Source organism: Carlito syrichta, unplaced genomic scaffold (genome assembly GCF_000164805.1).
Source record: "Carlito syrichta isolate Samal-C Ts95f unplaced genomic scaffold, Tarsius_syrichta-2.0.1 Scaffold302727, whole genome shotgun sequence".
NCBI lineage: Eukaryota > Metazoa > Chordata > Mammalia > Primates > Tarsiidae > Carlito > Carlito syrichta.
The window spans coordinates 240,229-265,895 of record NW_007246823.1 but is presented as its reverse complement, the minus strand read 5'-3'; the positions used below and the strand labels follow the sequence as shown (position 1 = coordinate 265,895).

Below are 25,667 nucleotides of genomic sequence, written 5' to 3'. Positions count from 1 at the left end.
AGGTCTGAGGCCTGAGCTTGGGGCATCCCAATGCCAGAGCTCGAGAACATGAGGGGGGTTCAGCAGAGAAGACCAGGAAGGAACAGTCAGTGATGTGAAGAGGAAGGGAAGATGAACTCCTGGAAGTCAGGCAAAGCCAGGTATCCCTGACTGAAGCTACTCACGGGACAGTGGATGATGGCCAAGGGAGCCACGTGATCTTGCAGGGGGAGGGCATAGTGACCTTGACAAAGGCAGTCTCAGTGGAGTAATAAGGGCAAAACCTCACCAGAAGATGGTCAAAAGAGGATGAGAAATTTTAGCCAGAGAGTTGTCAGTGCAAGCGCAGATAACTCATTTGAAAAGTTCTGCTACACAGGGTGAGGAGAAACGACATATAAGAAGAAGAGGCCATGTGGAGCCAAGGGAGGGCTTTGTTTTTAAAGGTGATAGAAATAATGAAATGATGACGAAAGTAACGCACCAGAGAGGAAAACTGATGATACAGGAGAAAACAGAACTGACTGTGAGCAGTTGCTTTAACAGATAAGGGGACATAAGGGCAGAGATGGTCTGTGATGAACAAGAGGCAGAAAGTGATGCATGTGGTCAAAACAGATGTGAGGAAAATGACAAGGTCTGAGGGCAGGAATGCAGTAAAATTCCCTCGGATGGCTTCTACTTCCTCAGAATCAAGTCAGCTGAGAGGGAAATGGGTAGGGTACAGGAGGTCTGAGGAGAAACAAGGAGTAAAATGGTCCTCTGCAGAGATGGGGGTTGAGAAAAGCAATCAGCAAGGAAATCCAGTACAATTGCCAGCAGCACTAAGGACACACTTAAAGTACAAGGACATGAACTCAAAGTGAACCCAGGTGCTGTGGTCCAGTGATTTTCTCAAGCAAACTACTGCTTGGGGGTGAGCCTGAAGCAGATGGAAAGCTGGATTCATTGAGGATGTGGTGTTGCCAAGAAGGAAGACAAAGAGAAAGGCAGAGGTGTCAGCAAGCTCCTGAACCAAGGAATCTAAGCATCAGGAAGAAAGTGAAAACATAAGATGGAAAGGGACAGTGCTGGGTGCTAGGCTCAAAGACCAGAGGCTACATTAGAGTCAAAAACAACTGAAGCTGACATCAGAGAAAGTAAATAGGAAAGAGGAGGAGACAGTTGAAAAATAGATGGCTTAAAATTCAGATTATGAAGAGGGTACAGGGCCGGGCTCGGTGGCTCAGCCTGTAATTCCAGCACTTTGGGAGGCCAACATGACTCGAATGCCTGAGCCCACGGGTTCGAGACCCGCCTGGGCAACTTGGTGAGACCTCATCTCTACAATAAATCAAAAATTAGCCGGGTGTGGTAGCTCGCGCCTATAGTTCTGGCTACTTGGAAGGCTGAGGTGGAAGGATTGCCAGAGCCCAACAGGTTGAGGCTGTGGTGGCTGGGAGAGTGCCACTGCACTCCAGTCTGGGTGATGAAGTGAGACGCCAACTCAAAAAAACAAAAACAAAAATAAAACAAAAAAAATGAAGAGGGAACAGTTATACATAATAACAAGGTCTAGAAAATGACCATGGGAATCAGTTGCTGAAATGAGGCAAAAGGCAAGAGCAGGAGAGGTGAGGAGGTGCTACTTAAAATGTCATCCATATGTTGCTAAAATCGTAGGGAATCCCGACAGAGAAAATGCTGGAAGGAAGAAGATAAAGCAGGTGACCACAGAGCTAAAGGATGAGGGAGAAATCTGGAAGTTCACAGGTGACCACAATAAGAAGATGCAGCAGGTGATCCAGTCTAAAGGCTTGAGCTTCTGGGAATCAAGAGGTTTTAGGGAAGAAGGAAGAGCAAAGTTCTGAAAAAAGCAATGAGGATAAAGAGGACAATTTCTCCCATATTCGTGCCCAGTGATACACAGATATGAGGAGGAAAAGTCTCAGAAGAAGGATACAGAAGAAGCAGAGTCCTCAGGGGGCAGAGGTTTTAGTTCTCAGGTTACAGTCAGAAATTTTTACTGATTTAATTCACTCTTTTTTTACAATACTCAAATACAATCTTAAAAGCTTAACTATACAGTCTAGAAGACTCAAAAATGGTTTGAACTTCAAGAATTACTTTAATTTTCCATTATTCTTCAAGCTGATTATTTATTCACCTAACTATAAAAAGTTACTAGAATTCAAAGTCAAGATCTTTATTTAAAGATAAAACAGTCAGTACATGGAAATCTTTTAAAAATATTTCTTAAAGATTTTTCCCTAAAGGATTTGCATTATGATACTGAGAAGTTTCCATTTCCACAAAGGTCATACCATAGATGAACTGAATCACTGTACTGAAGACATGGCATCTTTTCAGCACACCAGTACTTACTTTACAATGCCATAACCCAAGCTCACAATAATCACGAGGAGGCGAGCCAACGTCCTCTTAATTGCAGATATCAATTCCGCAAACACCAGTAAACTTTGGGCTGAGGAGGAAAAAAGAAAACAGCTCACTAAGTGCACATCTGAAAGTCTGCAAACCAAGATTCTAGACATGTACTGTAGACAACTACATTCTGATCTCAGACTAATTAGCCATATTTGATTTAAACCGCCTAATACAACTGATGATTGAAAATGCCAGTGAAGAGGAATTCACTTCCATCTATCCGATCAGCTCTACTGGGCACAGCTCTTGTAAGTTAGCCTGACATCTGTCTCCCTGCACTTCCCTCTGTTCTTGTTCTTCCCCTTGAGGCTACACAAGTAGCTCTTCCTGTCCTATATAAACTTGAAAACCATATGTCCTCTAGAGTTCTCTTTTCTCCAGGATGCCTTCATCATGAATTCACTTAATGTACTACTGGGTGGCTATAACAGTAAAAGAGACACCTTGATCCCTGTCTTCATGGAGCTTGCACTCTGGTTAAGCCAAGTAAACAGAACTTAGTGAGGTAAGTTCTAGAAGTAACAGAGTATCCCTGAGACTAGGAAGAAGGCTAATCTAATCCACACCTGGGGGAGGCCAGAGGATCCAGAAAATCTTGGAATAAGTAACATCTAAATTAGGACTTGAAGGTTTGAAGGCTACAGAGGAGTTAAGTATTTGGGGAATAGGAGGAGGAAGGGCAAAGCAAGGAAAAGGGCACAAGCAAAGGTTTGGAGGATGAAAGAAGAAAAGCAAAACATGCTGCAGGAAGTTTAATATGTCTGCAGCAGACAGTAGTATGGCAGATGTCAAGAAAAGAGGCTAATGATAAAGGCATGTGGGGTTTAGGGCCCTGTTATGCAGTCTGGAGTCAATGCTCAGGGCAGCAGGAGGTCAGTAACTGTAACCAAAGGAGTAAAAAAAGGTATTAGTAAACTACAGCTCATGGACCAAACCTGGACTTACATCTGCTTTTGGAAATAAAGTTTTACTGAAACACAACCATACCCATTCGTTTACATGTTATGTGTCTTCTTTCATGCTGCAATGGCAGAGCTGAGTAGTTACAACAGAGACCATATGATCTACAAAGCCAAAAAGATTTACTTTTACTGACTGCTGGAATATAGTGGATGGCTTTATTTTACCAAGACTGCTCTACCTGCAATGGCTTGGAGAGGAACAAGACTGCAGGCAAGGAAAATGCCCAGGAAGCTATTCCAGAAATCCAGGTAAGAGTACCGGCAGTGAAGATGGAGAAGAGTAGAACAACATTCAGAAAACACATGTGGTTGCATAACCAGTTGTTAATTCACCTAATATTTTCAGTTTGCATTGTTTTTAGCTCCATCTAGTCTGCAAGAAATCACAAAAGACCTTGTCAAATGCCTTGAAGATAGATCTGGAACTTGAGGGAGAAGAAGAAGGCAAGAAGGATTGCCCTGGTCTACTGGCAGTGCCACCCAGTGAGTGGAACACTTGGAAGAACAGCATGCTTGGGGTGGGGTGAGTCAGTACAGACAGAAAGGATGAGTCTCATTTCTGCCATTAGGAGACTGAGAGATCTGCAAAGCATCTCAGGCATTTAGTAGGAAACTGGATATACAGGCCTATACCTCAGGATAGAGATCTCCGCAGTAGAGAATTCGTTAGGAAGAAGACACTGGATGAGTTCTCCAAGAAAGAACAGGATATGAAGAAGGGGTTTAAGACCACAAATGTTTAAGGATGGATGCAGTTTCAACCCCTCCAGGAGTTGTCTATATCCTTCCTGAAGTAATGTGAATACAACCTTTCTGGTACAACTTGACCTGCAAAGCAAGGCTCCCAAGTTTTCCCCAGCTCCTGCTGCAATTTAAGATTATGGAAGCTTGTGGGAGGCAACCATCCTTTTATTATCTATGTAAGGTTGCTTTTTATTGGCTTCAACTTTTAAATTCCTTTTAAAACTTTTCCATCAGCATTTTTGCAACTCATACTTCAAATCCAAGTTCAAGATCTTACACTTTAAATTTCACCCTTTTATTTAGGATGCCAAATCTTTTTGTCTCCCATTACGTATCTTCAGGTGAAAAAGGTCTATCTATACATATATAGTTGAACAATAAATGTTAGTTGAACAAACCAATGGATTTCCAACAAGAATAAAACAGAAACAAGGACTAAAATCTGTGAGACAGACATAATTCAAAACTTTCTTCTATCTCAGTGGTATGCAATCCTATATGCACATTAGGATCATCTGGGAAGCTTCTAAACAGACACCAATCCCCAGCTCTACCCCAGTCAGAATCTATGGCACTGGTATCATTGTAAAGTTCTTCAAGTGATGCTCACGTAAAACCAGGGATGAGAACCATTGCTCCAAACCAGTGTTATCCAATAGAATTTTCTGTGATGACAGAAATAGTCTACATTTGTGCTGTCCAATACAGTAACCACTGGTCACCTGTGGCTACTGAGCACTTGAGACTACAACTGAGGAACTAAGTTTTTCGTTGTATTTAACTTAATTTAAATAGTCAGATGTGGTTTGTGGCTACCATACAGGACAGCATAGCTCTAGACTGACAAGACTAACAAGTGACTACCTGCATAAACTCTTTAGATATGGTGGCACCACCAGTTTTCAGCTCATACTTCTCCATCTTGTCCACAAGAAATCACAGAAGATCTTATCCAGTGCCTTGAAGAAGTCCAGTTACACTAAGTTTATTACATTTTCCTAACTGCCAATCTAGCAGCCCAAAAGAAAGAAAGTCATCTGACATGATCTATTCTTCATGTAGGCATGGTAAATCCTAACAATCACTGCTTCCCATTCCTTTAATGATTTTTCAACATTTGATCTTTCCAGGATCAATGCTGAGCAAGACATTCCATGTACAGAATTCCCACTTGGGAAGACCAGAAAGGACATCAGTTCATGCCCACTTTTCCTACACATCTCCCATTAGACAGGACTCCTCAAAGACACCGACAGTGGTCTAGGTTTCTCTTCCAAGGCCTCCAGTGCCATCCCAGAGGGTTCTTATTCCCTGAGGATGACAAATGTCCTATCATCTCTTCATGGAGCTCAGGCTTTTGCTGCTTCTCACTAAAGTTCATGCCCCACCTTTACTCTCACTAGACAAGAGACCACCACCACTATCAGCAAAGGCTCTCAGATGCCTTTTCCACATTTGGGAATCCTTTGATTCTATGCAGCAGATCTGGTTTAGGATGCACACCCATGCACGCATGCACGTGCAGGCACACACACACCCCCCATACAAACTTATTTTTTCAAAGTTTTAAAACAGAGTTTATTAGAGAGAAGAAGAGAAGAAAAAAGGAAGATTCATGGCAGAAGTTTCTCAAAAAAGAAAAACCGCCCAGACTTCCTATAGAGTAATAATATCTCAGATATGCATTCCTAGAAGTTTGCCTTTTCTTTATTTTTTGGTACACGTCCCTTTAAACTTTTTATTTTGGGAAATTTCAAATACTCCTCAACAGAGAAAAAGTAGTAAAATGAACTCCTATGTACCCATCACTCGGCTTCCATAATTAACATTATGTCAAGCCGGGCTTGGTGGCTCAGCCTGTAATCCCGCGCCTTTGGGAGGCTGAGGTGAGTGGATTGCTTGAGCCGGCGGATTCGAGATCCGCCTGGGCAGCGAGACCTCATCTCAACAATAAAATCACAAAATCAGCCAGGCGTGGTAGCGCATGCCTGTAATTCCGGCTACTTGGAAGGCTGAGGCGGAAGGATCACCGGAGCCCAGCAGGTCGAGGCTGCGGTGGCCGGGAGCGGCCACTGCACTCCAGTCTGGGCGACAGAGTAAGACTCCAACTCAAAAAAAAAAACCAAAAAACATTATGCCAAATTTGTTTTATCTATATTCCAGCTCACTTTTTTTCCTGGAGTATTTTGAAATAAATAGCAGACACAACCATGCCCTTTGAAAATCTGTACCAAGATCACTAGTAAATGAGCGCTCAGTACATTCTTGAGCATTTTCAACTCTTTTGAGCTATGTACCTTCCCAAAGATTCAGTGGTAGAGTCGTACATTTACTTTTCTGGAATTTTTGAAATCTACCCTCTAAAAGTCTGCAGTACACATTCAAGGACGTCCAACTATCTGCCCTCTCTGCTCACACGTTCCCTTGGCTACGTGAAAGGGGAGGAGAACAAAAGAAGGCTGCCGGCAGAATCCATAACAGCACCACTGATTTTACTCCCTGTGGTCAAGCTTTCTTTCATTTGTTTTTTGGTGGAGAAGAAGAAAGAAGATTGGGGGGTGAGAGGGGTGGGGAATGTGTGAAAAGAACTGACAGTACCTGAAGTCCTGCTGTCTAGAACTTTGTATTGTTTTAATCCAAGCTGAACCTTAAGAAATGGGAATTTTCTTTAAAAAAGTGAGGGGATAGTCATCAAGAAGGTGAGGGGAAAGTCATCAAGAAGAAAACCAGAAAATGAGTAGAACACGCATGTAAGCCCAGAGCAGATTCCTACCCTGACATTCTCTCCTTGGCCTCCTCTCCAACTGTAACATGGCTATCTCCAAACTCCTGTATGGAGGTGGCCTCCCATAGCCCTGCTCACAAATGCTGGAAAACTCTTAGCTCACACTGTATTGATGAAGATGGTCAAAACTTACTTGATAGGCCAGTGCTGTTGATGTTTTGGTATTCACTATAAAAAACTGCTTTTTCAAGCATTCCTAGGAAAATAACAGCTGCAATCCAGAACTGGATTCTTAATATATCTTTCCAATAACAAGCAGACCACATCAGCCAGAGTATGCCATATAAGATATAAACAATGCACATCACCATGTAAAACTGCAGGAAGAGAAGCAATTCTAGTCAGTTAAGCCTTTTGATCATTTGAAAGTTGGTATTTCTACATACAAGTATTCAACCTTCATTTTCTAGTCACTCTGGAAACAGAAACAGAGGATATGCTGGAGCATTAGCTACTAAGGAATTACTACCACCAAGTTCTTAAAATTTTTAAATTTTCCAATTAAGACTCAGTAGTCACTTTTTAAAAAGGAGAAAATGATGTGAAGTACTCACAATCATCAGAGGCCAATCTGATGCAGAGATATATCCATGAGGCCCAATCATAGAAAGAGAAACTGGTAGCATTGGCAGTAGGGATAGAGAAGAAATGAAAGAGTTAATTAACAATCAGTCTTAAGTCCCTAGATGTAAGTTAATTTCCTAGAAGACTCCAAGAATGCAAACCATGCTAAATTTCTACCTAACGCAAACAGGGTATTAGATAATTAGTAACTGTTTAAGTAATCTTATCAAGGTATCTTCACTGTAAGACCAGAAACTTTAAAACTACTAGAAGAAAACATGGAGGGAAAACTATATAGCATTGTCTGAGCAATGATTTTTTTGGATTTGACCCCAAAAGTCAGGCAACAAAAGGAAAAACAGTCAAGTGGGATTATATCAAACCGAAAAGAAAAAAAAAAGAAACAGTGTATAGAGACAACCTACAGATTAGGAGATAATATTTGCAAGCCATACATTAATAAGGGATTTCAAACAGCTAAATAGCAAGAAAACAAAAAAAAAACCAATTATAAAATGAACAAGGAGGCCAGGTACAGTGGCTTATGCTTGTAAGCCCAGCACTTTGGGAGGCCAAGGCAGGAGAACTGCTAGAGCCCAGGAGTTTGAGACCTGCCTGAGCAACATAGCAAGAACTCATAGCTACAAAAAAAATCAGAAAATTAGCCAGGTATGGTGGTGCACACCTGTAGTCCCAGCTACTCAGGAGGGTGAGATGGGAGGATTGCCTGAGCCCAGGAGGACAAGGCTGCAGTGAGCTGCGATCATACCCACTGTACTCCAATCTGGGAGACAGAGTGAGATCTTGACTCAGAGTAAATAAACAAATAAATAAATAAGTAAAATTTTCAACTCATTAAAAAAATAAATATTAGTGTCAAGATAAATATATAGTCTTAGTCCCCAAAATAAATATGTGATTAATAGAAATTCATGTTTGAATGATATGCTTATAACAGAGAGTACTAACTCAGGTCAATAACAAAAATACAGAATACAGAAAATGCAGACAGTAAACACGTATGGAGTTTAACTATACCATTCAAATTCCAGCTTGCATCTGTTTTCTCCGTTTTAATAGAAACAATAAAGATATGAAACCCATCTTTCTGTGTTCTGGCTACAACATCCTAAAGTAGGGAAAAAAAAGTGCTTCGGGTTATTTTTAATAAGTTACTATATAAGACACAGCTAAACAATTGTTCACCAAAGTTAAAATAACGTTTGGTAACTGGATTGGGTTACTTTAAAAAACAAACAAAACAGAGAAAAGGAATGGCAGGCAGTGGAAGGATAGATATCTTCCCTATTTTTTAACCACCATCCTCTCAGACCCAAAGGGGTGAAGGAAAAAAACGTTTTTTTCCCTCTTCAATGTCTTCCACTTTTTTTTTTTTGAGTCAGAGTCTCATTCTGTTGCCTACACTGGAGTGCAGTGGCATGCTCATGGCCTCTGCAGCCTCAACCTGCTGGGCTCAAGTGATCCCTCCGCCTTAGCCTTCTAAGTAGCTGAAACCGCAGATGTGCACCACCACGCCCAGCTATTTTTTTAATTTACTGTAGAGATGAAGTCTCGAACTCCCAGGTTCAGGCAATCCTTTCGCCTCCGCCTCCCAGATTTCTACCTTTAATATTGGTACAGGTTCCTCTAATATACATTCCATGTATTGTTTAATATTAGCATTCAAATATTTTTCTAATATTACTCTTCTCATATGGTGTCCTAATATTATTAAACATTTCCATTGTAATTAAATATGTTTTTTAAAAATTGAATTGGAAGAGGAAGTCAGATAACATTGTCAGAAATGACTCAAATTACATATATAGGCAAAATGATTCAAATTCCTTAAGATACTATGTTACTTTCTTCCAACTAAGGAAAAACACTGCCCACTGCAATGCTCATAAGTCCTTCAATGCCCCCACATAATTGGACCAAACTTTTCATAGTCTACCTTCCTGAATACCTCCCATCCCTTCCTTTCATTACCTACTCCTCTACCTGAGACAGATTTTGTACAGAGTTCATCCTGGCCACTGCAGAATAAATGACTTCTCCTTATCAGACTTTTCTTAAAGGTGGCTGAAGAGAAAATGTGAAGAATCACAGTATAAAAGCAAACATCAAACTCTCTTAAACCGGCTTTCAGTTAGCTCCTAAACTCTCAAACTCTTAGTCTTGTGACTTTCTATAATTCCCCAAAATACCAAAACTTTCCCATTTTACATTCATGGCTTCTATTTCTTTAAATTCTTAATGATGACAGCAGGTCATTACTATGCTGTCTTGAACATTTGGACATGGGGTTTTATTTCTTAAAGAAAAGAAAGGCTGCATTTAAGTTTATTATAAATTACAACTTTTAAGAGATTTTTAAACAAAGATAGAAACAGTATATACAAAATATAGATCGACATATATAAGAAAATATATTGTTTTAAATACTTCTCGCTAATAAGAGGCCCTTAAACAATTATCATAAGAAAGGGATTGGCAGTAGTGGGAAACTGCCAGGGGAGCACACTTCCTCAACAAGAGTACCTGCATAATGACCATTTGTATACCTAACCCTGAATTGTACCCAATACTTTTAAAATTAAATTAAATTAAATTTTTTAAAAATACTTTTTTTCTTTTGCAATTCCAATAATGCTACTGTATATCACTCTCCAAGTATCTATCCATTAGCAGATTTTTTTTTCAGTCTTACTAAAGACAAATAAAAAGACTTACCATTGATCCTTCCCGGTTTGAAACATTTCTGTTATCTGTCATTAGTTCTTTATTCTGCAAAAAAGAATAAATCATTCCATTTAGTATCACAGCATTTCTATCAGGAAAAATAGTTTAAATAATTAAGAAAAAAAATGTTAAAAAATAAAGAAATGAAAACTGAACAGCAGAGAACAAATCTCACTGTATTCCAAACACAATTAGCAAAATTTTGCTTTTGAAAAATTACTTCCTTAATGAGAACCTAGTTGCCATTGATGGGGAAAGTGTCAGGAACTAAACTTAGGGCTTAGGTGCTCAAATGTTCTGATTAATCTGGGTCTACATCACTGGGCTCAGTTTTTGAAAATTCATCGAGGTATATGTACACTTAGGTGCACTTTTCTGTATACATGTTCAACACATTTTATAAAAACTTAAAACTTTTCCTGAAGACATATTTTCACTTCAGAATTTATAGAAGAACAAAAAGTAAGTTAAAATGTTCAATAACCTCACTGCCCAGGGATGACTGCTGTTACCCTTCTAGAATCTAATCTCCCTCACTTGGAGGGAGTAAGGGCATAAAAGAGGAGAGTGTATTCAAGTGTGTTAAAAGCTGATAAGTCAAGACCTCTGAGGGCAGAAACAGATCACTGGATTTAAAAACATGAAAGTTTAAAAACATGAAAGTTATTGGTGACTTTGACTAAAGCTGTTCAGATGGAATGCTGGAGGCAAAAGATCTGAACTGCAGTGGACAGAAGAGAATAAGACTTGATTGAATTGGGGATAAGAGATCATGAAAGATTCTTGCAAGGATGCTTCTATGATGGGGTGCAAAGAAATGGAACGATGGTGTTAATATCTTACTTACTATGTACCACTACATACATACACACAAAGCTAAAACTAAACATTAACAAATTAAGTACCTTTATCAAAATACTGATAGAATGTTATTTCACTTATGTATTCACTGGGAATAAAATAAATTCTACTTTAACATGGCAAGACAGATACTTACATTTAATGAAGGAAACATCTGTAAATCACTGTTGCAATCTATGTTTTCATTTTTTGTTGTCCAACAGTCAATGTTCTTGAAATAATGATCACAAAAATCTTCATCAACACTAAGTTCATGTTTCTGGAACAAGTCCTACCCAAGGTAAAACTCTGTATTATAATTTATTTCTACACTTCTTATTCTAGAATATACATAAAACTTAATATCTAAATAATAACAAAAGTTTAATTAGCCTAGAATACTTGAAAATATGCAGTAGAATAAAATACCAAAGGAAAAAAGGATTTGAATATAATCTAAGGATAACTGAGGTAATTATAACATTTTAGCCATTCCAAAGTGCTCAGATACAGTAATACATGATATAAGCAATATCTTACAGTAAAGAAAGTGATTAGGATATTTCCACAGGGAAATAGTTTCCAGAGAAAGAAAACTTACTTTGTCCTGGGACTGCTTTTATTTTATCCCATGTGTAAGAGATTTTACAGAGAAAGAAAATAGCATTAAACTACAAAGAAGGAGAAATTAAATAGTAACATAAAGCAAAAGTAACTAACCCAATAGAGTGCAGGGGAGACACTCATTTATATACATCAACAACCTCAGGTTCTTTGTATCCTAGAATGGATGAATAAGCCAGGATTCTAATGGCAGCTCCCAGCCATCAAAAAGTTAAGCTGGCTCCCACAGACCAAACATGGGACAATGCGAACAAAATTAAAACAGTGATAGATTACAGCCCATATAACAAAGTAAAAAAAAAAAAATCAATGAGTCCAATCCAAAGACTGACTAACAGGTAAGCTAGATAGTTAGGGGGACAGGGGGAGTTCATCTGTATAGTAGAACGCTAATAAAAATGGACAAGAAGCTGGGCTCGGTGGCTCAGCCTGTAAACCGCGCCTTTGGGAGGCTAAGATGAGTGGATTGCCTGAGCCCGCAGGTTCGAGACCCGCCTGGGCAGGCAAGACCTCATCTCTACAATAAATCAAAAAATTAGCCAGGCATGGTAGCGCATGCCTGTAATTCCGGCTACTTGGAAGGCTGAGGCAGAAGGATCGCCGGAGCCCAGCAAGTCGAGGCTGCGGTGGCCGGGAGCGGGCACTGCACTCCAGTCTGGGTGACCGAGTGAGACTCCAACTAAAAAAAAAAAAAAAAAAAAAATGACAAGAACATGGAATTAGAAAATCACCATGCAGCAATCACACAGCAATGACTGACTCATCTGGCAGGAATCATGAGGATACTAAAACAAGTAGCTGAAGGTTTGATTTAAAAAAAAAAAAAAACACAGGATATTTACGTAGCTTTGAAAGCATGTCCTCACAGATTGTTGTTAATAACAAAAAGAGATATAGTAACTCCACAGTGGAGAAACCTGGAAGAGACCTCGGATCAAATTAACATCACCAAAAATGGAACAAATCAGTATTCTATGGTATGCCTGCCAAAAATGTATAAGCTGAATCTCATCCTGAGTAAACAACAGAATTATTCAAATTGAGCGATATTTTGCAAAAGTAAATGGATTGTATACTTCAAAAATATCAATGTCACGACAGACCAAAAAGGAAAAAAAAGTTCCAGATTATGAGCCACTAAAAATAAAAACAAGAAAGGGGTATGTCATGAAACCCTGAGTTGGTTCCCATAGCAGGAAAAAAACTGCTATAAAAGACATTATTATGACATTGTCAAAATTTGAGTGAAGTCTACATACCACTTAACAGTATAGTATCAATGCTATATTTCCTGAATTCGGTAATTGCACTATGTAATATAAGTGACTATCTCTGTTCTTGGGAAATGCACACTGAAGTATTTAGTGTGAAGGGGTAAAATATTCAGGAACAAAGAAAAAAGGCAGTAAGTATTCTAGGAAAATGGCATCTTTCACTCCAAACAGAAAGATAATACTAATAAAAATATGAAAACTCATACATTATTCAAGCTAGAATCCAAATAGATAACAGAGGAGCTGAAAAGGACAAAATTCCAAGCAACCATAACAAGAATCATCAAAAAAAAAAAAAGAAAAAAAACATCTTGCTGAGTGACAAAAGGAGCCAGAACACACTTCATTAGGAAAGAACCCAGGCTGCAGAGCCTGGGGTGGAATGAACTGTTCTTAGCACGCCCACGTTTCTCTTCCTCTCTCACTCTCTGTCTTCCCCAGATGTCTCCTTTCTTCACCTCAAATCTTTCTGAGATCTACCTGTACGCAGCGAGATCTAAAGTCCCTAGGTTCCCTACAACTAATTTAATGAAGTGAAACTTTTATTTTTTTTTGAGTTGGAGTCTCACTCCGTCACCCAGGCTGGAGAGCAGTAGCACGCTCACAGCTACCCCAGCGCCGACCTGCTAGGCTAAGGTGACCCTTTTGCCTCAGCCTTCCAAGTAGCTAGAACTACAGGCACGCACTACCACACCTGGCTAATTTTTTGATTTATTGTAGAGATGAGGTCTCGCCAAGTTGCCCAGGCTGTTCTTAAACCCATGGGCTCAGGCAATCTCCTCACCCTGGCCTCCCAAAGCACTGGATTACTTTTACACTTCTTTCTCAAATTAAGTTGATTTGTATTTGTATGTACAGTCTCTTTATGAACAGCTCCTACATGTCTGAGTTAAAACATTTATTAACATTTTTCATACGATACTCACAAGGAAACAAAGTCTTCTCTGAAAGCATATACCTTGATTTATTGCCTTAAATTCCAAAATTAATCTGTGGCACTTCTAAAACTATCATCTCTATTTCTATCCTCCTTACCTGATGAGCTAATAAATCTTTATACTCATAACTTTGTCCCTTTTAGCTTTATGTACATTAAAGAATGTATTTTACTTACTTCCAGATTAGAAAATTCATTGTGACAGGTATGATACTTCAAATGCCACTGTATGGTAAACTTCACAGGCCCGGAACAACTGAATGACTTAACTGTTTAGGGAAAAAGGGCTCATTTTACATTAATAATATATATATTCTAATATAAACTTATGGTTTTGAGAATGCAATTTAAAACAGGCTACTTTAATGTAACAATGAATAAACAATATTTAATTTTTCCAAAAAGTCACTGCAAAATGAGATAAATTCATTAAATTACTATAGTTAACTCAAAGTTGCTATAATACTATTCATTTCATCTATAAGTCCAAAGTTAAAATCAACTGAGTAGCTTGATATGCTAAGTCACTGCCTGTTTCACTCAAAATATTCTTCTCACTCACTCATTCATTTAAAATACATTGAATGAGTGTCCTGCTGTGTGCCAGAGAGAGAGACAACAGAAACAAGAACAATCCCTGTCTATGGCTTAAGAGGTATTGGGGGAGGGTGTGTTAACAATAAACAGGCACTTTCAATAGTCTAAGGGGCTGAGAATAGGGTATCAAGGAAGTACTGGGCAGGTCACTTAACATAGCCTAGAGAAGAAGGTGTGTCACAGGAGAAGCAGGCAGGTCACTTAACAGCCTGGAAGAGCATAAGAACAAGTTCCAGGAAGGCTTGCTGGAAGAAGAGACCTATAACTTGAAAGAAGAGTAAGAGTTAGCCAGATGAAGAGAAGGTTGGATTGGTACAAACAAATGCCCAGCATATGAGAGCACAGCAGGGGTATGACCACCTGAAAATAGTCTCCTATGGTTAGAACTCAGATTGGGGAAAGGGGGAAGAGTGGAAGCTGGGGAAGACCCATGAGAGGTCTTATGCTCTGCTGAGGAGTTTGGCCTTTATTTTCAACATCATGAAGCACCATCAAATGATCCAGGTAAAAGGGTGACATGATTGATTAGACAGACTGAAAAGGATTAAAAGTCTGGAGTGAGAGAAAGCTCTGTTGGGAATGTACTCAAAAATGACAGAAAGAGAGCAAAGAAGACACAGTATCTTTTATAACCTTGCCTTAGAAGTGATATGCCATAATTTCTGCCGCATTCTATTGGTCACTTAGACCAACTGTGAGTGGTAGAGGACGACACAAGGTCATGAACACCAGAAGGCAAGGATCATTGGGCATCATCTTAAAAGCTGGTAACCACAAAGAGGGAACCCAAACTGAAGTTCAAGAGGCAAGGCCGATAAATTTTCTGAGGCAGAATACCCAAGAGATGGAAGCTGCAGAGAGCTCACACAGAGCTGGAAATGGTATGAGTTTCCACCAGCCACAGTGGAGAGACTTCAGTAAATATACCAAGGATATGAAAGAGAATTAGGAAGACCACATCACAGAAGTACTGCTAAGCTAGCCCTAGAGTAAAGGCTATTCCAGATTCCTCCTAAAATAACTTAAAAACAAAACTGGAAAGGATCGAATGGACCCAGAAGAAACTAGACGTCTGCTAGAACAAAGTTGTTAAAGGACTACAATATCATCTAGCACTCAAGAATGTAAAATTCACAATATCCATCATCTAAACAAAAATCCTGCTTGGATTTTTGACTGGGATTAAACTGAATTTATAGATCATTCTGGGGAGAACTGACAGTACGAAGGTTAGCTGTAAATTTTTCACAGATGCTCTTTATCAGGTTGAGGAAGTTTCCTTCTATTTCTAGTTTTCTCAGAGTTTCTAGCATAATCAGTGTTCTTTTTTTTTCAAATACTTGTTCTGTATATATAAAGATGATCATGAGGTATATTTCTTATATTCTGTTAATATGGTGAATTACACTGAGAAATATTCAACACAGGCTCCACATGACTATACCTTGAATGGAATAACAAAAGTGGGGTCACCAATATGAAAGTCAGATGTCTGATCCCATAAACAGCAAGTATATCCAGGGGACCATTCCTTAGCCTTGCAGGCACTAAAATCTGGCTCTGAGAGCACAGATACTCATCTCACACTTTCCCCAGATCACTGACATAGAATGCTCAATTACTCACCTGTAATGAACAGAAATTACAAACTGGATGTGTAACAATTGTCCAGTTCTCCTTTCAGCATGCCTTCCTGGAAGCCCAATGGCAATAAGAAGGTTGCTTGGGTTTAAACTTGGCACCAGAACAAGGAGGCTCAGGTGGATACTGCATCCACACCGGCCAGCCACATGTCACTCAAGAAGACCTCCACCCCAACAAAGCTGTTGGACACTGCCAGCTTTTGCCTGACTAAACCCTAGTTTTGTTATGCTTTTGCTCTTAAATCCCTTTGTGCCACCCTAGTCTTTCCTTAGATAAGTTAATAATACTGTCTTGATTATAGTCTCCTCTTAGGCTAGTCACAGGCATTTGTAATAATTTTTTTAATCAAATTTCAGTGGCCCACATTACTTCTTCTTCTTCCATATAACTTTTAGTTGGCACCAGTCTGAGGTTCTGCTAAATCCTATTTGGCAAGACTTTGAGACATGAATTCATTAAAGCAAACAGATGCCAAAATTTTTTCTTCGCCCACCTTGGACTTCAGTTTCCTCTTACCAAGCTCTTATCACCACTGATGCTCTATATTATAGAGCTGCTCTAAGTCACCTCTGCGTTCTGGCTGTCAGCTGGCTGGTCTAACTTCCCTGAGGAAAGACCCACAAAAGGCAGAGTCGCCCCCAACAGATGATCAGAAGATGGTGTGATAGAGAAAAGGGCATGGCTTTGGACACTGGGAAAGCCAGTTTCATCTAACCAGTGAAAGTTAACCCTTATCTTGAGACTTTAATTCTAGCAACCAATTTTTCCGGTCAAGTTACTAGAAACAACAAGAGATCACAATGAATAAAATCCAATGTAAAATCACTAAAAACACTGAAAAACCTTGGTAGTCCTGGTATCTCAGTATTTACACAAAAAAGATATTTTAACTTTCTTTTTTTTTTGAGTCAGAGTCTCTGTCGCTCAGCCTGGAGTGCAATGGCATGTTCACAGTCACCACTGCCTCAACCTGCTGGGTTCAGGTGATCCTTCTGCCTCAGCCTTCCAAGTAGCTGGAACTACAGGCGTGCACCATGCCCAGCTAATTTTTTGATTTATTGTCTCGCCAAATTGTCCATGCTGGTCTCAGACAATATTCTTGCCTCTGCCTCCCAAAGTGTTGGGATTACAGGCATGAGCCACTGTACCCAGCTATTTTAACTTTCATAAACCCTAAAACTGTAATTAAAGTGTTAGCGTACAGCAATTTCATACTATATTATGTACATTTAGAAAATTTTCAGGGACATATTAGGTTTGTCACAATCATGACACTTTGTATATTCATAAAAACAATGTACCTAGTTTTAAAATCTGAAACTCAAAGTCTTATTTTTAAGAAACAGGGTCTCACTTTGTCATCCAGGCTGGAGTACAGTGATGCAATCATAGCTCACTGTAGTCTTGACCTCCCTGATTCATGTGATCCTCCCACTCCAGCCAGACTCCGAGTAGCTGGGAGCACCCAGTTCTTAAGGCCAGGTGCAGTGGCTCATGCTTGTAATCCTAGCACAATGGGAGGATGAGCCAGGAGGACTGCTTGAGGTCAGGAGTTCAAGACCAGCCTGGGCAACATAGTGAGACCCCTTCTCTACAAAAAAAAAAAAAAAAAAAGAATTCGCCAGGCATGGTGGTATGTGACCATAGTCCCAGCTACTTAGGAGGCTGAGGTGAGAGAATCACTTGAGCTCAGGAGTTCAAGGTTACAGTGAGCTATATCTGTGCCACTGCACTCCAGTCTGGATAACAGAGCAAGACTCTGTCTTAAAAATAAAAATAATAAAGAATAAAACCTGTAGAGACAGGATCTTGCTCTATTGTTCAAACTGGTCTTGAACTCCTGGTCTCAAGTGATTCCTCTGCCCTGGTCTCCCAAAGTGCTAGGATTACACAGGTGTGAGCCATCACTACACACAGTCTAATTGTAATATTTAAAGAATGATTCATATTCTATTTTCTGAAAGAGGATCAGAAAAGTCTATTCTTGCAAATAATCAAGTCCTGACAGAAACAAAAGTAAATCTTAAAATGTTAGGACCACTTAACAACAAAACATTTGCTTAGTTTATTATATATAGTTACATTAGTTTATATTAATGCATTTGTTTATAACATATTACATTGTTTTATGCTTATATTATCATATTAGTAGTATTCTATTACTATATTACACTTACCAGAAAACTTGATATCAGTAGAGCTAAACATAGTTTTCCTAAATATCAAAGGTCCTGATTTCTAAATAAAAAACAAATACAGAAATATCTTGTTAAAAAATTATTTCTCTACTGTTTAAAATTAGTTTTATCCTACAACATACAAAGTTCTACTCCTTGCACTACTCCCTCTGACCAGAGCTTTCTAAAACGTAAATCTGATCACATCATTCACTTGCTTAAAACCTTGTCCCAAGTAGTATCTACCCCCAGCAGCTGATGTGAAGATCAGAAGGGCTTCTAGCAGTTTCAGCTGGGGCAATGACACGTGAAAGGCACAAGCTGCTGCCATTGCATGATTAATGTTACTTAGACATGACATGGACTGTCTATGCAATTGCATGCTACTTTCTTGGCATCAACAAGAATGCACTTTTGATAAACAACTATCCCTACCCCAATTTATTATAGTTTACCATTACTATTACAAAATTCTCACCACAGTGTATACAGCAGTGGTCTCCAACCTTTTTGGCATCAGGGACTGGTTTTGTGGAAGATAATTTTTCCGCAGGGGTTGGGGGGAGATGGGGTCATCAAGTATTAGATTCTCATAAGGAGTGCACAACCTCCCTCACATGCGCAGTTCACAATAGGGTCCTGCTTCTATGAGAATCTACTGCTGCTGTTGATCTGACAGTAGTTGAAGCTCTGCTCTCACCCAGCGCACATCTCCTGCATTGCGGCCCCATTCCTAATAGGCCACAGATCGGTACTGGTCTGCGGCCCAGTGGCTGAGGACTCCTGGTCTATAGGACCCTGAATAATCAAGGCCTGCCCACCTCCCTAGCAATTTTTTTTTTCAGTTCCTGAAAAGCATGATATTTCTTCCTGTTCTCAGGACCTTAGTGATCAACCTGAAAATTTACTTTAAAATCCTCTCTCACTCCTTCATCTAGTTGGTAATTTCTCAGCCTTCAAGGCCCAGCTCAAAAGTCCCTTCCTCAGGAATTCTTCACTGCAGCCCACAACAGGCTAGGCCCTCCCTTACCTGGTCTCTAGCATCCATCCTTCACAACTCTTATCACAATTAAAATCAAGTCATTGACCGGGCTAGGTGGCTCAGCCTGTAATCCCAGCATTTTGGAAGGCTGAGGTGAGTGGATTGCCTGAGCCCACAGGTTCAAGACCCACCCAGGCAACTTGGTGAGACCTCATCTCTACAATAAATCAAAAATTAGCTGAGCACAGTAGCGCGTGCCTGTAGTTCCAGCTACTTGGAAGGCTGAGGCAGAAGGATCGCTGAAGCCCAGTAGGTCGAGGCTGCGGTGGCCGGGAGCGTGCCACTGCACTTCAGTCTGGGCAACAGAGTGAGACTCCAACTCAAAAAATTAAAATTAAAATTAAAAAATCAAGTCATTGATTAGTTACTTAATGTCTTCCCTCCCTGGGAATAAAAATCCTGTGAGAAGAGACTGCATTAAATGAACAAGTGCTTAGGAATTTTTTAAAAAAACACTGATAGAACAGTTGGTAACTTCTTCCCACTCCCAAAGCATTTCAACAATAAAATTTCCACCCAGATCCCTCTTCTGCATTCCAGATCAACATACCCAAATGCCTAGAGGACACATTCGCTGGGATGTCCAACAGACACAACACACTCACCTGCCCTAAACCAAAGTCCACTCTGTCCACCAACTCTTCCAATTTTATCCACCTTGATTGGAAGTAGTACCAACTTAAGCCATGGCTCCTTCTAGTCTCTCACATCTATCACCCAATCACCAAGGTATGCTTACTTTATCTCACAATTTCCAAACTCAGTTCCTTCTCCCCATTCCTGCCATCACTGCCCTTATTCAGGTCCTCAGCATTTTCTGCCCAGACTCCTGTAGTAGCTTAAATGATACCTCTGCCTCCAGCCTTGAGCCTACAATTCCTTAGATAACAGCCAGAACGATTGGCATTTATGTCTAAAACCCTTCAATGGGTCACCTTCACTTATACCCTAAAGTAGCTACTGGGAGTCTAGGGCTTAATCCAAATGATACCCGGGGTTTATTTAGCCCACAAGAAGTCTTTCTTTTTTTTTTTTAGTTCTAGGTTAGCCAATATAATAAAAAATATGGATTCCAGCTTCACTTAAAAAATCAAGGAGCTGTGGTAATTCTGTGCCTACTTTGTCACAGAATATCAAGAGAGTAAGCTGGGGCCACATGGTAGCAATCTCTTCAGAATGGGCATACAATTTCTAGTCCACAACACTCCCCACTACACCCGCCAGTCCTGAACCTAGCTCACTGCACTCAATGACATGATTTGCTTTGGCCAGCATGGGTCCTTGAGTTTGAGACCCCTGGACTCAGGCCCAAGGCCACACTCAGGTATGGAAGACAGTAGTGACCTGAGTCCTCCCGAAGATCCCTGCCAGAACTTCATGCAGCAGAAACATCAAGAATTTCTTGCATTGCTGCTGTCTTACTCCCCTCAGTCTTCACCAAGGTAATGCCTACTCATCTTTTAAGACCCAGGCAGGCACCTTCTCCAGGAAACAGGGTTAGGTGACTTCCCCCCTTGTATACAGCCATGTGTATCTATTCATAAATCTGTTGTCCCTACTGTTGGGTGAGCTTCTTGAGAAGGGGCTGGATCTAAAATTCATCATTTCAAAAGCAGTGACCAGTTTAGTACATGGTACACAGAGATGCTCAAAATGCTTGCTACCTTTTACAATCAAAAGAACCACTTCTTGGTCATTTTGCACTACAAATTTAAATAGCCCTACTCTTGGCCAGGTCATTCTCTTATGCCTTGGCCCCCTCCTCTACCTTGGGGAGATGAATCTCCTCTTTCTCTCTTTCTCTCTCTCTCTCTCTAATTTACTTTCTAAAAAAACTATTTTCTAATCTAAAAATAAAAACAAATAAAAGTAAAAGGCCCTATTCTCTCTTCCTGTTTCTGACAACTTAAAATGAGAAAAAAAGCAGACCACCCAAGGAGCAAACTTCTCTTCTTCGTGCAGGAAGCAAAGTTACTCTTACTTCATGGACTCTGGATCCCGACCATCCAAAGTATACTTGGCAAAGATCTTTACAGGTATGCTCAAGTAGTCTAACAATATGTAAACAGCTGGTTCACTTGCCCATTCACTACAGTAGCAGCAGGAAACCATGAGAGCGGTTCACTGAGTTTTGCTTTTTCCTGTTCAGAGAAATTCAATAATGGAGACATGCAGGCTATAAAACTGGCACACAAAATAGGTCACCAACCCAAAAGAATCCTGAAAGAAAAGGCAGCCCTAGGTCTTAAAGATCCAGAAAGATACCTAGGTTGTTCCTCTGAATGTAGTGCTAAGTATTTGTAGCCTTTCACACTACTTTCTTTTACTGGTTAGGGAAGTCAAAATATAAGACTCGCCTTTAAGAACTGTGGACATCGTTTCAATACATGTGGAAAATACTCACCCCCAAACAGCTGAATGAGTCATCTGACCCTAGAGAAGCATAAGATAATGCCTCTTTCAGACTTCCCGTCTGTCTTTTGCAAGACTTTCCATAATTCTACCCTCCCACATCATCTCCTCCAACTACTGGATGCCAAGTTCTCTAATAGCCTGCCCTGGGAAGAAGAGTTTCCACCTACTCCCGCCTCCAGACTCCCTTTCAAGCGCTTCCTAATCACACATCCCACCCGGCTTCCACACACACGGTCTCAGAACTGTAACAGGAGCAGTAGAGGAATTCAGGAACCCAAGAAGAGGGAGAGAGAGGTGGGGTGACTGTCGCTGTTCCCTCCTCATTAAAAATAAATATAAGGAAGTAGCATACGCGCTAAGTTTATGCCGAAACTAGAGCGCTGGCCAGTGCTCCGGCCAGTGCTCCTTGCGGCTTCAGGAGTGTGGCCCCTGTGGCTGCCTCTCGGCAGAAGGAGGACTCGAATCCCAAAGATGCTGGCTAAGAGTGCTGAGAGATTCCGGGTTCGGGTCTGAATAAGAGGTCCTGATGTCACCAGCATATGTCGGAGCAGAGTGAGGGGCCAGGGCTTCGGGAACGGCGATGCTCACGACAGTCAGAGCGCTTAGTAGGGACAGCCGTCCCGTGCACAATCTTGCCTGCTCTTCCCGGCTGCCTAGGTCGGGCCGGAGAAGGGGGCGCTCCCTGCCCACCGCTCCGACCAGACAAAACGCTCAGGGAGGGTAGCAGGGGGCCCGAAGCAGGCCCGGCAGAGTCCAGGTGAACAAGCCCGAAGCTCGGCTCGTGGGACCCAACGAGCCCCGCAAGTGCCCTGAGGGCCCGAGACGCGCCACGCCTCGGTCCCGACACTCCACTTACGTCGTTGACTGTCTCTAACCAGACCCCGAGCTCGGGGACGGCGCCTACAGACGCCGGGGCCCAGCACAGGAGGCAGAGGGCGACGCGCAGCAGTGCGGCCCCAGCAGGAAGGCAGAGGCGACGGCGCGGCCGGAGCCCGGCCCCGGCGCGGCAGGCGGCGGCCATCTTGACCCGGAAGCCGCACCTGGCGCTCCGAGACGCCGGCCACGCCTCGGGCCCGCACCTGGCGCGGCTCCGCCCCAAGCGGGCGGGTCCGGAGCGGAGGTTCGAACTGCGACGGGGAGACGGGGCCTGGGTTGGGGCTTGGGCCGGGGCGGGGAGGCGCAGTGCGGGCCCGAGAAGCGGGTCCAAGACCCGGAGGCAGCTAGCGTAGAGCTAGAGGATGCGTGGAAGGGACGGACGGGAGCCGCGATGTGGAGGCGGAGCCGAGCGAGGAGGCGGGGCTGAGGACCAGGCCGGAGCGAGGAGGCGGGGCCAGAGTGTGGAGGCGGGGCTGAGGACCAGGCTGGAGCGAGGAGGCGGGGCCGGGGTGTGGAGGCGGGGCTGAGGATCAGGCTGGAGCTAGGAGGGGGGACCGGGGTGTGGAGGTGAGGCTGAGGACCAGGCCTGAGTGAGGAGGCGGGGCCGGAGGGAGGTGCAGCCCACCCGAAGCGAAAAGCCCCGGTCCAGAACACGGATCTTAGTGAGGGTTACGGATAGAGTGCCGGCTAAAGTTGGGCTCAGGGTGTTGCAGTTTCTGGCATCCTCTACACCTGCGCCTGCCCCCGACCCTCTCAACTCTAGGGAAACGATTCTTTAACTTCATGAAAAATGCCAGGGCTAGTGGAACACAAAATGTTGTGTTGTCAGAATTAACGTTGATAGGACAGTTAATAATTCTCAGAACAAATAAAATTGCCTGATTGCTTAAAGTCCAGAGGGGCCAGGGCTTTGAACTGACATTTTCGACTGTGGAAGCTGAATACACGTTTTGCTGTCAACGATAATTAGTTTATTCGTTATCAAATGTAAATAATGTTCAGAAGGAGAATAGAATCCTGGATTAATAGTGTCATAACATAAAATAGGATCCATTTATAGTAAAAAGACTATGGCTGCTTTATCATTCACCCTAACTATTCTCCAATAATTTTTGAGGGCCTACTACATGTTAGAGATTGCATATGCATCCATGATCTTCACAGCAAGCAGTGTGATCACTTCTGTGTAGGTGGCACAGGCTCACAGGGGAACATCTACCAGAGATTTAAGAAGTAACTCAGGTGACAGGTGAGAACAATAGATGAGATTTAAGTTAAATTACTGGAAGCTAAGTGTGAGTTACCTGTGGGAGTGAGGAATAGGTCTGAAGATGTTTTCATTAAGAGAGAACTAGCTGGATGTGGTGGTTCATGCTTGCAATCCCAACACTTTGGGAGGCAGAGGCAAGAGGATTGCCTGAGCCCAGGGGCTCAAGACCAGCCTGGACAACTTGGCAAGACCTCATCTCTACGATAAATTTTTTAAAAATTAGCCAGGTGTGGTGGTGCACACCTGTAGTTCCAGCTACTTGGAAGGATGAGGCAGAAGGATTGCCTGAGCCCAGCAGGTCAAGGCTGTAGTAGCCATGAGCGTGTCACTGTACTCCAGCCTGGACGACAGAGTGAGATTCTGACAAGAAAGAAAGAAAGAAAGAAAGAAAGAAAGAAAGAAAGAAAGAAAGGAAGGAAGGAAGGAAGGAAGGAAGGAAGGAAGAGCAGGAACTGGAGGAATGGAAAGAATAAGTTACAATGATTCAGAGATGGTGGTCTCAACCACAGAAACAGCTATTATAAGGATAGAGATTTGGATGGAATCCAGAGACATGAGGAAGGAAATGAAAAAGCCTTAGTGATTGATAGGGTTTGGGGACTTAGGAAGGAGAGAAGCTTAGGCTATCACACAGGTTTCTGACTGGAATGACTGAAATGTGGAACACCAGGAGAAGGAGAAAATGTGAACAAGGTAAGTCTGAGCTTCCCATGGATATCCACGTACAGCCATACAGTGGACAGATTTATCTATGAGTATTACATCAGGAAAAGCAACTGGGGCTTGATGGTCATCATCATATAGATAGAGACTGACGCCATGGGAGATGGTGACACTTCCAAGAAAGACCAGGACCGTGGGAAGAGAGGAGCACTGGAAGCTGAGTCCTTAGAAAGCAAAAGTGTGAAAAGGGAGTAAACAGAGCAGTTAGACCTGTAAGTCTAGACCCTGATGCACAGAAAAGTCAGTGAGGAACTTTACAAAATATCCAGTCACTCATTCTGGGAAGTAGTTGCTAGTGGGGATTGTATAGTTTCTAATCTACCTATATTCTCCAATAATCCTCCACTAGGATAAAATAACCCCAAACCCACAGGCAATATCCACAACACAATCAGGAAAAAGTATCACCACAAAACTTCAAATACAAGTAGGTGCTATCAGTCACATCTGGAAAAAAATCTTAGAAGCAGGGGAAACAATGGATTATCAGATGGACTTGAGCCCAGGAGAATTCCAACTCTCCAGCAGGTACTCACCGGAAATCCAAGAAACAGCAGCCAGAGCACAGAGGGAGCTCCGTAGGCTGCACTTTGCAGGTGAGGGCAAAGACCTTGAAAAGAAGTTTGATGTTCCTGGAGGGGTTTAGACTTTGCAACTTACTCATTCTAACAAATGGGAGTTTCCATCCAAAGCAAAGTCCCACAAGAGAAACTATTGAAAGCAGAATTCAAAATCAGGAGGATAGGGGCAATAGGAGAAAAGTAAAGAGAAAGTTCAAAGAAAAATGGATACAGTGAGCAGAGCCAAGAGATCTGAGCAAGGTCAAGGTTATTTTCTTAAAGCATTTCATAAAAAGAGGGAGCTGTAGGCCATGCTCTTCTGTAAGCTCTGGCCCCCTCTCCTATCTGGGGGAGGTGGATTCTCATTTTCTCTCTCTCGAACCTACTTTCTAAATAATTCATATTTTTCAATCTCAAAAAAAAAGAGGGTGCTCTAAAGGATGAAGCTAGAAAATTCGTTCCGTTTAATGAACTGGATAAAA

The 25,667-nt window shown here is 41.6% G+C and overlaps 1 protein-coding gene across 2 annotated transcripts in view; it reads right to left on the bottom strand.

Annotated features, from left to right (window-relative positions):
* The window catches only part of TMEM87B (transmembrane protein 87B), a 62,235-nt gene extending 39,402 nt beyond the window's left edge, over positions 1 to 22,833 (bottom strand). For both annotated transcript variants that reach the window (XM_008057097.2, XM_021711842.1), the window contains exons 1-9: positions 22,613 to 22,833; positions 18,300 to 18,360; positions 14,059 to 14,150; positions 11,204 to 11,338; positions 10,198 to 10,251; positions 8,500 to 8,590; positions 7,452 to 7,513; positions 7,031 to 7,214; positions 2,344 to 2,443 (exon numbers count right to left, since the gene is read on the bottom strand). In XM_008057097.2, the coding sequence (XP_008055288.1) occupies positions 2,344 to 2,443; positions 7,031 to 7,214; positions 7,452 to 7,513; positions 8,500 to 8,590; positions 10,198 to 10,251; positions 11,204 to 11,338; positions 14,059 to 14,150; positions 18,300 to 18,360; positions 22,613 to 22,777 (944 nt within the window). In that variant the 5' untranslated portion in view covers positions 22,778 to 22,833. The remainder of the gene's footprint in view (positions 1 to 2,343; positions 2,444 to 7,030; positions 7,215 to 7,451; positions 7,514 to 8,499; positions 8,591 to 10,197; positions 10,252 to 11,203; positions 11,339 to 14,058; positions 14,151 to 18,299; positions 18,361 to 22,612) is intronic.
* Between the last annotated feature and the right edge of the window lie 2,834 nt (positions 22,834 to 25,667).